We start from the raw sequence: 16946 nt of genomic DNA, 5'->3' as shown, positions 1-16946 counted from the left end.
ACCAGTCCCTTTAAGGCCAATGAGGAGAGCGATCAGAGACGAGAAGGCTGGATGTACATCACAACATGCATTTCTTGTTGCTTGAATCCAAAGGCGCAGTGATAATTTTCTTATGAAGTGGAGCGAAACTTGGTGACATCGTACCACACCTACTTTTTAACTTTCTGTCCGAAGGCGTCTATGGTGAAAAACGAAAAAAATCGGTGTTTATGCGGAGAGGGGATCTTGCTGCGCCCCAGCATAAATCTTCTCACGCTTAGAAAATGTGTTACTGCATGAAGGCATAGCGATGCATTTTATTTTACTTTATTTTATATTATTTTCGTGCTCGGCTGTGTTACTGTGTTCGGGTGGCATTGCAATTCCTTGGTTCCTATTCCTTCCAATTCCTATCACTGCACAGTGCACCTGCGCCGATATAGAATGAAAATGGAGGAAAGTGACGCACCGGATCGGGAGTGACGAGCCGACAGTTGAAGGTCTCCTAGGCCCTCTATTCTATATCGATCTCCCGGATTCCTAGGCATGTCGACTGGTGCTCAAATATGCAACACACGCTGGCATTTTACGACTGGGGCTGCAAATATGCGCCAGGCGGGGCCGTTCAGGTCCCGAAGATGTAGAGAATATAACGCTGAAATCCCGGTTGGCATGTCGTCGTCACCATATGTTTCAAGCTCACCAAGGCTAGTCTCGCTTCCATGATAAAAGGAGAACCTTCTTCACGGGTTGGCGTCTCATGACGATGTGTGGTGGCGGTAACGATACCTTATTATTTGGCTAGCGGGCCGAGAACAGCGATGGGAAAGTAATGGGGTTAGGAACACTTGGGTGGCGCGGAGTGTGGGTGTCATTTTAAGAGTTACACCGTTCACCTTGCTCCATAAGAATTTCAGTGTATGGTTTCTTCATCTCTTTCTGTAAGTATTTTGCTCTGAACCTTATTATGTATTTTGTGTATGTATATTTTAATTCATATATTTTATTGTAGATTTATTGCATATTTTGTTGAATATTTTGTATATTATATATTTATAATGTAAGTATTTTGCCCTGAACCTAGTATTTTACTGTGTCCTTCCACAACAACTTTGCCTCACTTTGCACGTAGGACCCAAAACTATGCTGGATGAACACAAGTCTCCTGAACATAAAGCTTGATGGAAACTACGTGCTAGTGCTGCGCCTCATACTTATGTTTTTGTAGTGCTATGTCTGCAGTCCTCAACTTGCAATATTTTTGTATGCCTGCGAAATCAGCTGGTTTTTTTTAACACAAATCACGCAATGTATGCATCGTTCTATCATTGCATTGCCGGTTTCGTTTCAGCAGTAGAAATGGGGTTTGTATATCTTACACACGAAACTGCAAGTATTTGATTTTATATCCTCCCCCCAAAGAATCCTTACTTTGTCACCATCGTCAACGGCTTCAATGTTGTTTCGCTCAACAGCCCAGTTGGTTAGAGCGCCCGCCTTCTGATGCACCCACTCGTGGGCGGAGTGGGTTTTGGTCACTTCAGGTCGCTGGTCGCTCGCTATTTGCCACTTACTGCGATGGTCTGCGACCGATGACAGCCGTCACGCCAAAGGTCAGGTGACGTCAGAGGGCAGGACAGGCCATGCCAAGCGTTGCGGCACGTTTAACCACGCCAGGAATGTCTGGTGTTTGCCAGGATTTTACGATTGAATGATGTAGTCAATGTTTAAGCAACAGCCACTGCTTGGCATGGGTGCTGATCCCTGGAATTCATCCAATCAAAAAGTTAGCATCGAACATTACAAACAAGCTCAAAATTGCAGCAACGCTCCTGCTTTATTGGTCCTTGCATTCAAGAGAGCAGGTACCCCTCCGGTATCGGCATGGCCTCGGGCTCTGTTCTTGTGAGCCAGGTTTCTGCTTTCATTGGATTGGATCAACTACACGTATTTGTCGTTCTCCTTATGTCTAACTGTATACTATGCCACTCGCATGAACTGGTGGTTAAAACAAATGAGCTCGATTTTCGTAGAATGGAGTGCGTTCCCAAGACGTCGCAGTATGAGTGGCTTTAGTTCCTTTTCATTTAATTTGTCTGTCCGTCGGAGATAAGTGGGAATTGGACTGTCAAGGGTATATACACAATTTCCCACGGAATTATTTCAGTATTCGTTGAGTTAAATATGAAAAATGTTTTAAAGCTCTCCACGTATGATGCATAAAATTCAACTATGATGCATCTAAACATGATCCATAAAACTCACCACGTTCTAGCATCGCATCGAAATGATGATTTGCGTGCCTTCCCGTGACTGCCGCCTGGATCCGCCACTGCGCCCTGAGGCGGGCGCCACTGCATCTCGTGCTCAGGTGGCAGCGGGCACCTCCGCGCAGGAGAAACTGCACAATTACCGTTAATCCGCGTCGGGCAGGCGTCCCTTCGGCGTTTGTGCGGATCAAATGACTCCTGAGGGAGTCGGCCTGACCTGCTTCCATCAGGGGGAGGGGGAGGGGTGGGTAGAGAGGAGAGCAGGTCTGCGAGGAGGGGCGGAGCACTCCGGGAGCGGTCCAATACCGATCCGGGCACTCACTTTGGAGGCGTAACTGCGCGACGGTCGATCGTCTTCTTGATGAGACGTCCCCGGGTGTGACTGTGTGCGTAGATTGCGCGGGCCAGTGGACATAAATCTGTGCGCTGATGGCATGCCGGATGGGATCTATTTGCACTAGATCTGTGTGGATTTATACGTGCGTAGGCAATAGATGTATGGATTTAGAAGTGTAGGAGCGATATATGTATGGATTGAGAGATATGTGGATCCGGCGAGATACTTAAAATGTGATATATGTATGGGGACTACGAATGTGATCTAGAGGAATGTCTGGGAGGCTTTGTGAATGATCCTAGGGACTTTTTATGTAGAAGTAAGTGGGCACAATCAGATGTGCCTATCGGGATGGGGTAAGGAGCTATGCGGTACCGCCGCGTGATGACACGCGTTTTGTGAACTGATGTGTGAGCCGAAGCCACATGACGTGGCATATGAACTAGAGATGTGAACTGGGAACTGTAAATGTGAAACGAACCCACTTGGTGTGGCATATGAAGTATGTGTGTAGACTGAGGTGTCTTTATGTGAACTGAATCCATCAGGTATAGCTAAACGACGGAGGAAATGGTGCGTTTTTCACGCTTTGCCCCAAAAGTATACTTTGCAGCTTTAAGCAAAGCAATATTCAGACATAGCAGCCGTTCAGAGAAAAGCTAAGGGTCCGTCTTTGGTCTGTCTGTATGTATGTATGCATGCATGTATGCATGTATATATATATATATATATATATATATATATATATATATATATATATATATATATATATATATATGTGTGTGTGTGTGTGTGTGTGTGTGTGTGTGTGTGTGTGTGTGTGTGTGTGTGTGTGTGTGTGTGTGTGTGTGTTTCAAGCTTGCGAGCGTGCTGCGCCGAAACGCGCCGACGGGTCGCACCAAGAGTGGCGCCATCTGGTGCCGCTCCTGGCACCAGTCGGCTAATGCGAAAACACTGGTGCCGGTGTTTCAAATCAATCGGCGGCGCGTGACTCGGACAGCCAGCCGAACCTCTGCACAACTCACATTATCAAGGCTGCATGTCAAAACGGAGGGGTCACTGGCCACAAGCCGGGTGGCAGCGTGGGTCTCATTACGGGGCGGAATTGCGGTCGACAGCCGTGTGCAGCCAACGTAGACTCAGGCTTTTCTGAATAGCATACACCCTGGCTATGCTGCTCTTCGATCTTTGCGGCCAACGCGGGCGTGACGCAGTAGTGCAGTTTCACAACTGCAACTAGCTTTGGACTGGCCTTTTATGTTTTCATTTATTGTATCGTAGAGACATGCTGTAGATTGAGCTGCGGTGGTCAGGATATTACATCTTGAATGGGACAAAGCGAGAAGGCAGATGAATGATGAACAACGTTTTGATGTCATTCTTTTCAATTTCTTTTGTCCTGTGTGCATGTCTAAGTGCACTAACTTATGTAGTACGGGCTTCCTGTAACACTAACACTGGAAACAAACACATCCTGCGTGCAACATAACGCTCTTTGTTCCTGTAAAGTTAAGTTATTGACTTAAATTTACAAACCGCGGCATGTCAGGGTCAGGTTACCAAGTATTGCGAGTTCTTTTTCTGGCATAGTATATTGTTTGAAACCTGTTTGGAAGTTTTAGCAGCATACAAATTTCAATCCAACACAAGCTTTTCTCAGTACTACAATTAAGGTGAAGTTGAAAGCAGAAAATGTCGACAACAAGTAGTGCAGAAGTAACGTGTGTTGAGCCCTCAGTTTTCATAGTCGGCAAAACTTGCAACCTCCTTCAGTGGATGTTGATTTGCTTGTAAGGGCACACCATTGAAGCACATTTTTCAGCTGGAATGATGCCTTACTTTGATGGAATATGTTATAAAGTAAGCCCTTATTGGGACTGCCTGAAAATGGTCAATTTGCATATCCTGGGCCAAATATGGCAGCTTCATTTCATTAGCGTAAACATCCAAATTGATGTTGGTTTGGATAGTGCCTGGATGTAATGTTGTTTGAACGAGACACCATTGGTTTTCACGTTTGGAAGAGAGTAAGAAAATGATGGGTAGTCCTGGTATTTACCAGGAGGTTTCTCATGCTGGACAAAATTATGGACTGTCTTGAAATTGGCACGGAGGTTTCTCAGAAGATTTTGGCAGCCGCTGACACTTACGCACGGGATGGCCTCAGGCATGAAAAGCAAACACGTGCAGCGCTGGTCGTCGGTATATAAGAGCCTCCTGTTTGGATCAATGCAAAGACGCTGACCTTCGGCGGCTCCTCAGCGAAGAATGCCGTGTACGTGGTCTATACCGATGCAGCACACTTCCCGCTTCATTTTCTGCCGTGTGGCTCTGGTGACTGCATGTATTCTCCGTCGCTCGGTTTGGCACCGTACTTTAAAATTTCATGTTATGCTTACGCACAGTTACGGTGAATACGCACTTGAAAACCACTTTGCTTATCTTAGAGAGGATAAAAGGAAAGTTTTTTGTAGAATTGGTCTGAGCTGGCACTGCTCCATATCATCACCCACTTCTTGAAATCCCGGCGTGTAGGCATTTCAGCTTATGTTGATAAGTTTTCGTCAAGCTTGGCATTTTCGTAACATTTCGCTGAAATAGCTTTGTCGGCGCCGAAGCAGCGTGGATTTGCATGCTCCCGTATGCGAAATGCGAGTATCCGGGTGGATTTGTTATTTTTGTCGCTCTTGTGGAAGCTCTTGCTGGCCGGGGATGGCGGTGGTGAGCTCAGTGAAGGGGAACCATGGCATCTTCTGCCATGGTCTAATGGAATAAATCGCATCAAGAAAAGCCAGATGGCCCATGCTGGATTTGCAAAGGATCAGAATGTAGGTCGACCATTGTGATGTGGGAAAGCCGGACACATTTCCGTGGCATGTCAGGGAATTTCGTGGTCGAAAACGCGCATGCCGATGGCTTGTGATACTTCGTGACCGGAAGCAAACTCACCCATAACTCTATCTATTCGTAGCAAAGTTTGATCCTGTGAGGGCATCATTGCTATGTCGGTCCCTAAAATGCGCTGAAACGGCGTTGATTTGCTAGGCGGCGTTTTTGGAACGCGAACAGCGCGTTGTGACATGTTTGGTAAATAAGATGTGCGGAAGGAACTCAAACATGAAATGTAATACACTTGAAACTTGTGTAAAACTTTCAATGCCCGTCATGTCCAAGTTCGGTTAATCATGTTCCAAGACCATGTTCTTTCAATTGGTTTATTTTTATCGAGCGTGTGACGTTTAATAGAGGTCTGTTGATTAAGCCAGACCAAAAGATATCGTTGTCTGTATTTGTATTCGTAAGGAAATAATGGCTAGGCTGCTGATACCAGTCATGACAACGACGGATCCCACTGCACGAAAAAAAGATTATCCCCCATGCTTTGCAATGTTTCTAAAGTGATTCGGCGCGCTGGTTGTCAGGTCGTTAGCGTCAAAACGTCGCCACTCATCTGGTGTGCGAATCTCAATTTTTATAGTGAAGAACGGGACAGCGTGAAAATCATAACACGGGCTTTATTTTAGGGTCTATAATGGGCATAGCTCTTGCTATGTTTGTGTATTTTACTAGTCGCGATATACCGATATTCACCCCAGGACAAGGTCCTGTCCCCAATATTCATTCCAAACACTAAGCGATGCCTTTTCTCCCGCGGCATACCGGAGGTGAACATGAAACGCCTCCCGAGTCAGTGCCTGCCGCGGCGAGGGGGCGGGGCGGTGGGGCCTCCCGGCTTCTCGCCGCTGACGCCGCCCCTGATTGCGTATCGCTAATGGCGACACGTCCCGGGCTTTGGCGACCGTCAGGTCGACGCCGCCGCCTAATTGCATGACCGTCGGACGCGAGACAATGGACACGGGCCGGCCGGTGGTTTCAATCGCGCGAACCAATAGCGCGTGGCGCCGGCCCGTCTCGCGCCATCAGCTGGCGCGAGTGAGGTCGGGGGTCACGGAGTTCAGTTCGCTGCGCCAACCAGGATGCTGTAGGCGAAGGTTCAAACGGGGTCTCCAGCATTCGGTAGTTGCTTTTATGCCGGTGGCTGTTTCAGTGGGCCATTTCAGACGGGTTTAGTCATCGCTTTCAGCCAGCAGTTTCGCCTATGTGTTGCATTTAGCTGTTTCAGAACAGCCTTCATGTCGACTGATGCGAGCTTTGGACCGCTCGTCCCCGCCTGTCGCAGCTTCCCATACACCCATCATTACACAAATTGCCTGCGATGGCTTAGTTGGACGCAATAATTGGTTACTCAAATGGCTCAATCTCTGGTATTAATTGCCTGAATCTAGGGTTTCCAAGCAGCCCCAATTTCTCGTCCTTTGGGCAGCTGACGTTTCAGCTCCATGCTGATCCATCCTACTCCCGTGCAACACACACAAGTCCTATAATTACACACACACACACACACACACACACACACACACACACACACACACACACACACACACACACACACACACACACACACACACACACACACACACACACACACACACACACACACACACACACACACACACACACACACACACACACACACACACACACACACACACACACACACACACACACACACACACACACACACACACACACACACACACACACACACACACACACACACAACACCACACACACACACACACACCACACACACACACACACACACACACACACACACACACACACACACACACACACACACACACACACACACACACACACACACACACACAACACACACACACACACACACACACACACACACACACACACACACACACACATACACACACACTCATACGCATATATATATATATATATATATATATATATATATATATATATATATATATATGTATATATATACATATATACATATAAAGTCTTCATCTTCGCGACCGTCCAGCAGCTTTAAACAGTCCAATCGCGCGACGCACATTCATAACAGCACGCACACGATATCACCAAACCTTTTCAAGCCTGGGAACCAAAAAATGTCAAAGTTTCTCACCACCTGCCGCAGCGAAGGAACTTGTCCGCCGGAGGTAATAAGGACACGCAAAAGCCTTTTCCATTCCCCACGAAACGAGGCGACCCCGGAATCCCATCCCATCCGCCACCGCAAAATCCCGACGGCTTCGGTGATGGAGGTGTGAACTTTAATGTGAAGCGCGAGCGAGGTCGGCACGCTGGGCGGCAACACCAGCTGCGCAGTCACCTAGCGAGCGAAAGCCAGTTCACCCCGACAGGCACGGACTGTGCAGTGCGCGGTTTGAATCGGGATCAGTGGGTGGGTCAGTTTCAGTCCATCCTTCGGGAGATGAGACACCAGAGGCTTGCCACTCAGGAGAAGTGACCTCATCAATCATGTGTGACAGGTTTCGGAAGCGATGGGTCGGAGCAGATGAGCGAGACGCCGTTTCTTCCGCTTGTGGCGTTGCAGTGATCTCTGGCGCCGCTGAGGCGTTATTCCAAATTTATGATATTTTGCATGACTTTCATGGCCCCACTTCGCAGTTGGCCGGGAGAAAAGATCATTGCAGTAATGCGAGCGTTCGTACGACAGATCCGGCCCCAAAAAGTCCTATGGATCACCCAGTCTCTGTGAAGACCCATGTGATGATTGTGCAGGCTCTCGATACCAGGGCCGCCGTGTTTCAGGAGATCTCCACCAGTCGGCAGCACCACGCCGAGCTGCTGTCCTGCCTGACCTCCTGGTCCGACCCTCTGGTGACGGCCGCGGCCCAACAGGTCATGGCCTGGGTCAAAAGCCACAGCACGTCCAACAAGCCGTTGATCATCGTTGGCGCCGCTGGATATGGTGAGATTTTCCTTGTTTTCGTAGATGATTATGTCTGCATTTTAGGTTGGCTGTCTCTGTGCCCACTTCCTTTGTTCGTGATGGGACACTCTCTTTTGACCTTTTCAACTTGTTACGGTATGATTCGTCTGCTCCTGTATCTCAGTTGGTTAGAGCGCCCACTTTCCTACGCATGCACGCGAGGCAGGGTAGGTTCACGACGCTTTAGTCGCTCGCCGTTTTCCTCTGACTGGATGGGATACAGCCGGTGGCATTTAGCGCGCCAAAGGTCGGGTGATGTCAGAGGACAGAAGCGGACCGCACTCGGCATTGCGACGGGCTAAGCGTTCACTGCAAAAACCTGCCCGGATTTTCGAGATCGGATGACAGAGGTCAGGACTCACGCAGTCTGCACTGCATGTGGGGGCGCCGGTTCCAGAAATCCGTCCAATCGAAAGGCTCGGACAAAAAAATAAACGAATAATAAAACCCCAGAATCGTCGCGATGCCGGGAACCGACTCAAGATTAATTGGTCAGGGCTTTACATGCTCTGATTCGGTTTTTACGTGCCTAATTGGGCACGCAGCAAGCCCAATGGCGGAGCTGCAAGAGATTTCCTTGATAAATTATATATCGACCGCCATCTTGAGCGGTGAATGGGGTGCAGCGCGTAAAACGGCCTCAACGGTCGACCGCCTACAGCGCCATCTCATCAATGATTTCGTTGCAGTGTCCCTCGTTTGAACCACTGCTTTGGTTGCTGCTTCTCCTTTGAGATTGCTTGCATTTGCGCTTGTCGCCTCGCGCTTAATGGCGAGATCTTTTGTTCAGTTCTCCATCTGTTAATGGACTTGATGCTGGCGTAGTGTTTCGACCCATCTATGCGCCACTGTTAATCGTTGCCCCTTTTTGTGATGCATTTAATGCGTCAAAAGATTGAACAAAAATTCCGGTTGCTAGCATTCCATTACAATAAGCTTTTGACGGAGGCATTGATTTGATGCATCCAGCTGGGACGGAATCGACTTAACCTTTATTCATTCATGGAATTCTCCCGACCACTGTACACTGCTGTACACGGAAATGGGATAACTGTGACGCTGTCCATTTTAGTAGCGTCGGATTGGGTCTGAGACGGGGGAGCATTTCTGGCAGATCTCCATACAACCCCGGTCTTGATTATGTCGCCGGCAATTGCTTCTAAGAGCCTCCGTTATACGGTGTGCTGGCGAGACGTGTGCAAATGAAGTGGGATGAAAATGAATGACAGGCTGTTAGTGTATCCACTCTCCCTGTATTGAGATAAATGGATGGTGGTGTGTTACGGCGTCTGGTTTCTGGTGCATTTGTCAGATGCTTTCTCTCTGCCCAAACGATGACTAGTGCCGACTGGTTTGGTCGGGAGTGGGAGGGGGCGGGGGGGGGGGGGGGCTCTGTTTCCGTGCGTGTGCACGCGCCATACCGGTGTCGCTGGAGACGCCTCTGCACGCACATCACCCCGCCATCCCGGTGTCGCTGGGTACACCTCCGCATACACGCCGCCACTCGTGTCATTGGGGACGCCTCTGAAGTCCGGTCAGGCACCATGAAAGACTGTCTTTCCGTACATGATCGTGCGTGCTTAACCACGGTAGCCCACCTCCACCGCTTAGCTGGTGATAACATTGAAGCGGGACAATAACGGAACTAGATGCATTGAGAAAAAAATCTATCATCCTGAATCCCATGGTTTGTACGCCCAAATTTTGCAGAGATCGCATGTAACCGGTGAATGACATTGGCAAAGGGCCCGCCAGATAACAACCCCGGGAGCTTCCCTGCCCCCCCCCCCCCCTTCCTTTACTAATCAACACAGACTTTTTGCATTTGGCACCTTACCACATTCACTCCAAACAAACATATTCTTTGACGCCTACATCGCCCCACTCATAGGTGGCTGGCACACGGATAGGACCCCCTCCTCTTTTCCAGCACCTTGACATTTTAATCGACACGACTTTGCGTGTCATCGCTGACCTGAATTAGATAGCATTCTATCCGTTTTAATCATCCAACGAAGCCACGTTTATGCCCTTTGCAAAACCTATCAGGGCAATTTGTTATCGGCCCGACACCGACCCAGGTACCGGGCCGGCCTCAGGTGTGCCAGAGCTGGGCGGCGATCCGTTCGCTCGCCTGCCCTCCATGGCGACGGCTTCCTATTTGGATCGTACTCGATCCTGCCTCGTCCAGGATGAGGCGGCCCACCGCTCCTTCGGCTACGCCCACCGCTCGCAGCACCCTGCTGCTGCACACACGCTTTCGGCCGCGCCACGCCCAGTACGGAGTAGCCGCCTCCGGCGATTCTTCACTGCGCCTCCCGCCTGCCGGAATTAGCTTTGCGAGGCATCACATCACGGCGCGTCCCTCAGAGGCCTGGATGTAGACAGTGCACCTGATCGGAGAGTGGGACCCACCGGCGGACAGCGAGCGCCCGGCATGAACTGCGCTTACACCTTACGGTCTCCACGGCCAGCGCACTCTGAGAACTCGGCCCGACCGGCCTGGCCGACGACTTGGTCCCTTGTCGCCTCTCCAATATGCGTCTGGCAGATAGATGGCGGGACCTCTTTCCGTACCGAACACCCCGCCACCAAAGAAATGTGAGACCAGGCGTACGTCGCGTCGGAGAGGGACGGACTGCGTCCTGGTCTCTCCCTCCAGAGGACTTAAACGCAACCGAATAGATCCATCTATCGCCTGCGCATCCCTGCACCCCGAGTGGTCCGAACTGGTCCCTGGTCATATCTTGACCCACGCCCCTTCATGCCGCCACGCCTGAGGTCAAGTAGGGATAAGCGGAACGAGTCGACCGTCTCCAAGCCCAGAAATGAACGATGTTACGCCTTTAAGTCGCGCTACCCATCAAACATTCATCGGCGTAGGTGCACGACAGCAGTCGTCTTGCTGCTCCTGACCCGTGACCATAGCCGAACCCTGTTATCCTGTCGTGTTCCGCGCATATCACTCTTCGTGACCGTTGCATCTTTATGAGTCGGCCGGGAGAGAAGGACAGCATGATATGCACCGAGTATGGTCTGTCAGTCCGGTTTGACCGACGAGTTTTTGAGTTTGACCAAGATACCAATAAAAGAAAGAGAGAAAGAGACGTGATCGTGAGGAAAATCGGCACCCACTCGCTGAACGGCGTTCAGGTGAATAGTTCTACCGTTCTACCCGAGTTCTACCGTTCGTAGTCGGATCAGTCGGATCACCTCGGATCACGTTATCATTTTCAGTCGGATGGATTAGAAAAAGACGAACGAGCACCATCTAGCCAAAGAAACCTTCCAAGAGCACGCGCACGCAGTCCTGACGCCACGCCCGACCGCGACGCATTACCGGCCAGGGCTGTAATGAACCGACATAGATCCCTACAGCCGCCTCCAACGACTAATTCTAGACAACCTCGGCGTAGGTGAATGAACGAGGGCCGGCGGGGGCTGTAATGAACGAGCCATCGTGCCGAAGCGCGCGTGACTGGCTTAGGTCATTAAGTCTACCCGACCAGCCCGGCCGCTCGCATGCTGCGATCGTCGTTCGCATCTCACGCTCTCGCAAGCGAGCCATCGAGACCCTGCCGACTAAGCCGTGACCGTCTAACTTCCGACCTCTCAGCGAGAGCGAGCGAGCCGTCGGGACCCCGCCGGCTAACCCGAGGCCGTCTAACTTCCGACCTCTCACGCACTCGCGAGCGAGCCATCGAGACCCTGCCGACTAAGCCGTGACCGTCTAACTTCCGACCACTCACGCTCTCGCGAGCGAGCCGGCGGGACCCCGCCGCTAACCCGAGGCCGTCTAACTTCCGACCTCTCACGCTCTCGCGAGCGAGCCGTCGGGACCCCGCCGGCTAACCCGAGGCCGTCTAACCGTACACCTCTCACGCTCCCGCGAGCGAGCCGTCGGGACCCGGTCGGCTAACCCGAGGCCGTGTAACCGTCGACCTCTCCTGCTCTCGCGAGCGAGCTGTCGGGACCCGGCCGGCTAACCCGAGGCCGTGTAACCGTCGACCTCTCCTGTTCTCGCAAGCGAGCCGTCGGGACCCCGTCGGCTAACCCGAGGCCGTCGACCTCTCGGGCACTGTAGGCGCTCGCGCCCAACACTCTAGCCGAAACAGGCGGTACGGCGAGCCGCCGGCTGACCGCACCACGCCGGGGGGGGGGGGGGGGTAAGCGTCCTGTCTTTGTTCCTATCAAATCCCCTCTAGCCTCGCTTCAACGGTAAACAAAACGCAGCAAATACGTACAAATGTGTGTGCAAAGTCGTTCAAGTACAGTCGCCACATCAGCCTACTTGCCTGACTTCCGCTCTCCGTCCTTACAAGTCGGCAGCCGCAGAGCCGAAACCGCGGGATGCATCGCCTCACCCCTCCCCTCCCCCCCCCCCCCCCCATATACTCATTTCGTGATCGCCAGGACTCGCCTCCCGTGCCCAGCAGCAGTGCTGGGCCGGGAGGATCGCCTGGTCAGTGTCCCTCCCCCATCGCTCTCTCGTTACCCAGAAGGGAAGAGGTTGCTATGGGGCGCAACCGCCTGTTGGGGAGAGGTCGAGGGTCAGCTCGAAGCGTACAGTCGTCCATGACCCAGTCAGGGTGGGCAGGTTAGCTCGGGCACTGACATTACGCGAGCTGTCTTCGACCAAGCGATTATCCGCGGCGGCAGGCGTCGTGACCACCGGGAGATAGCAGAGAAGCCCAGAGTCGGAGGCGCTCAGCCTGAGATGCACGGTTATTGCCACTCTTCTGGTTTCACTCCAAAAACTTCTCTTGGTCCTTTGCATGATGTTTTATTTCGTAACTATTTTGTTACTGGGTCGCAGTTTATAATTAGTTACATAGTTATTCATGTATTCTATTACCTAACTATTTTTACGTCGTCTCCTGTAAATGGGTCGGTCCGCCCATGCTTTCTGCGTTATCCCATAGCCTAGCTGGAACGCGCCCTTCGCGCAGCATGTCCTGGGCCGGCCTGCCCCACTTCCCGGGATCAGCTCCTGGCGTGCTCTGCAGCGAGGGCTCGAGTGTCGCGTGATCCGCGATGGTGCGCGGCCCGCCCCGCTCTCTTGAGTGGGTGCTGTGCGTCCCCATCTGGCCCAGTTTTCACGCGGCGCTGCGCTCCTGACACCAAACGGTGTTTCATCGGCGCCTTCACGGGGGTTCTGGGGAGATGAGGCACCTATTCTCGGGGAGATCAGGCACCTCTTCTGGGGAGATGAGACACCTATTCTCGGGGAGTTGAGGCACCTCGTCTGGGGAGATGAGGCACCTATTCTCGGGGAGATGAGGCACCTCGTCTGGGGAGATGAGGCAACTTTTCTGGGGGAGATGAGGCACCTCTTCTGGGGGAGATAAGGCACCTCTTCTGAAGGAGATGAGGCACCTCTTCTGGGGGAGATGGGGCATCTCTTCTGGGGAAGATCTTCCGGGGGAGATGAGGCGCCTCTTCTGGGGAAATGAGGCACCTCTTCTGGGGGGAGATGAAGCATCTCTTCTGGGGGAGATGAGACACCTCTTCTGGGGGAGATGGAGCACCTCTTCTGGGGGAGATGAGGCACCTCTTCTGGGGGAGATGAAGCATCTCTTCTGGGGGAGATGAAGCATCTATTCTGGGGGAGATGAGGCATCTCTTCTGGGGGAGATGAGGCATCTCTTCTGGGAGAGATGAGGCACCTCTTCTGGGGGAGATGATGCATCTCTGCCGTTTTCCACCAGTGGTCGGACGTCGCACGACCACTAATCCCGTCGATGTGGCCAACAGCAGATGTCCTCCTCTTGTTGCTGACCGATCGACTGGAGATTCCGGCAGTTCCTCGCTTCCTTCCCAGCCTCCGCTCAGCCCAATACTTACCCTGTATACAGGAGCAGCTTGGACGTAGAGGCCTTAGGGTCTTTTTTGCAGACATTCCTCCTATGCCTTCCACACTTGGTGGACGAGTCATTAGAAGGAGAGTTACGCTCATTATTGGACAGCTATGACCCCTCGAAGAAATGTGAAGTTACGCCACCATACAGAACAGTGGTATACCGTCTGTTATCAAATTACAGGGAAGCGGAGGGCTCAAATCTTAGCCGTGGATGTTCTCAGAAGAATACAAAAGCTCAGAAAGAATCTAGCGAGGCTTGGGTCTTAGGAGGGGTATCGCTGTGAAATGCGCCGAATGATCTTCAAGATGGTTATTTCAGTTGAGACACCACACAAATTCGGAACACCTTTTTAATGTATATGTGTAAAATTAGGGATAAAGGGCAAAATGCGGCTTGTAATAGCTTAGAGGTTGTGGGTTAACGGTGGGTCAACATTTCAGCACGGCGGGCCTTTGCGGGCTGGACTACGAGCAGGGCCGGGCAGTGGGCTGATATGTAGGAAAATGTTGTGTCTCTAGCCCCTATCCGTCGACCGTTCAGCGCGGTTGTTAACACGCTGTTTCGCCCTTCTAGTCGTCTGACTCTATTCTGCTCCTTGTCTCGTTGGCTCGGCAGCTTTATCCTGGATGTGTCTATTTTGCTGGTATCCAGAATCCATAATCCATATTTTGAACACAGCACAGTTCCCGACGTCGACACGACCTTGTCCCTGTAGTGTGTTCCGAGTGTGCTCCTGCCCCTTTGAGTCTGACCTGGCCGCGTCTCCGTTCCGAACGTTCTACCCTGGGTGCGCCCCTGCCGGCTTCACTTCGTCCTGTGCACGCTCCTGCTGCTGTAAGGCTCTCCTGGCTGCTGTGCTGTCTCGTATAACGGCCGCGCTGTCCGCAGGCAAGACGTCGCTGCTGGCCCAGCTGTCTCAGCACCTGGAGGCGCCGCCTGTGGTGCGGCGCTTCCGGCCCCAAGACGCCGTCCTGCACCGCCGCCAGCTGCTGGCCGCGCTCGCCAGCGAGGTGCAGGCGAGACTCCAGGAGCTGGCGCCGCGCGGCGACGGGGACGCGCCGGAGGCGGCGGCGGCAGCGGCAGCGGTAGCGACATCGGCATGGGCGCCGGCGGCGAAAAGGGGCAGCGAACTGGTCGAGGGCGGAGTGGTGGTGTTGCTGGACGATGTGGACGCCGTGCTGGCGCCGAGTGATCTGGACCGGAGTGGCGCCGAGGCGGGCGCGCTGTGCCTGATGCAGCTCGCCAGACCGGGCGTGACGCTAATCGTCACCGCGACGAGCCTGGCGCACCTGGAAGGCGAGCAGTGGCGCGCCACCGACGACGCAAACGTGCTGCGGTTGTCGGCGTGGACGCGGGATGAAGTGCTGCACCGGCTGGACGGGGCGCTGGGGCGCAGCGAGCGCGTGCTGACGAGGGAACAGCGCGACGCGGCGACGGCTCGCTGCCTAGCCAACCCTTCCGCGCTGTTCGTCACGTGCGCGGCGGAATGGGCGTTGAGCTCGTGCTCGTTTCACCCGGGCACCTCTATTCCGGAGGATCTCGAGTGTTATTACCGAGTGACGTTTGATAGGCTGGAGCGAACGCTGGGCGCTGAGCTGGTGGCCTCGGCCTGTCGCTACGTGACAATGTCGCATCTGGGATTGACGGAGACTGAGCTCTGCGACCTGCTGACCTCTACGGATCCCGGAGCGACGGGGTCAGGGACGCAGGCGGGGCAGTGGCCGCCCGCGGACTGGATAGCCCTAAAGAATCAGCTAAGTAAGTACTTGTGCGTGTCGCTTAGCAGGGTGTCCTTTCCTGTTCAGTTGGGGAGCTTCAGCCCCCTCCCCGCCCAGCCAATTTGGGTTACCCCCCCCCCCATCCGGACCGTGGGAAGAAAGTGGACCAAAGCGGGGTAGAAATATTTTTGTTGACATATTTTGGAGGCAGGCCCAGTAATTTTTTTTATCATACAGCCCCGGAACTCAATGTGCGAAACTACGCCACTGTTTCTTAGAGTACGTTCTCGGCATTGTGGGTACACCAAGCAGGAGGAAGCACTCTTGAATTTTGAACGAGACGATAAGAATTATTTTCTTCCTTACACAACATATCAAACCATTTGAGTTCTGAAAACCTGGCTCATTTAATGCCGTACAATTAACGGGTTGCGTCGACACTGAGCTTATGCGCAATGCACACCGCGCGCAAGCATTGCGCCCTCATGTTGATACCCCAAGAAATCACTTCAAAAGATAGTTCCAGGTCGTTTGTCGCCCGTACGTGTTCGGCGTTCGTTTCTGCACATGCGCGGCTCCTGCCGACGCCTCGTTTTGCATTGCTTTCTAGGAACGGCTTCTTAGGTTCAGCAGCATTCCCCACTAATGCTGAAGACCCTAGTTCACATCAACTTGAAATGTTCCGCATCGCGTGTTCGCCTATCGCAGCTACCGCTCGGCATATTTGTCGTGACGTGCAAGTATCTATTACTTCGGCTCGTTTGTCATGCGGAATTGCATGCTTGTCGCGTCCACGTATTGGCCAGGTCTTTTTCGTCGGCAGTGCTGTTGTCCGCTACCAGGAAAGCCCGTCGATGACTGCATTCAGTCCAGTTTATTGCAGTCGTTAGCCTCTTGCCGGAAGACGTAGCGTGATGAGACAAGCGAATTTCATTTATG

At 52.3% G+C, this 16946-nt stretch overlaps 1 protein-coding gene across 1 annotated transcript in view; it reads left to right on the top strand.

The window, feature by feature from the left end:
• Positions 1–16946, top strand: part of LOC119104396 (NACHT domain- and WD repeat-containing protein 1) — a gene marked incomplete in the record, with an annotated part of 152207 nt that overhangs the window by 92968 nt on the left and 42293 nt on the right. The window contains 3 exon segments of the mRNA XM_037228092.1: positions 8248–8407; positions 15178–15305; positions 15528–16047. Of these exon segments, the coding sequence (XP_037083987.1) occupies positions 8248–8407; positions 15178–15305; positions 15528–16047 (808 nt within the window).

Source organism: Pollicipes pollicipes, unplaced genomic scaffold, assembly GCF_011947565.3.
Source record: "Pollicipes pollicipes isolate AB1234 unplaced genomic scaffold, Ppol_2.1 Scaffold_6052;HRSCAF=7182_pilon_pilon_pilon, whole genome shotgun sequence".
In the NCBI taxonomy this organism is placed as follows: Eukaryota; Metazoa; Arthropoda; class Thecostraca; order Pollicipedomorpha; family Pollicipedidae; genus Pollicipes; species Pollicipes pollicipes.
Note: the sequence above shows the minus strand (reverse complement) of the source record. Positions and strands in the feature narration are given on the sequence as shown.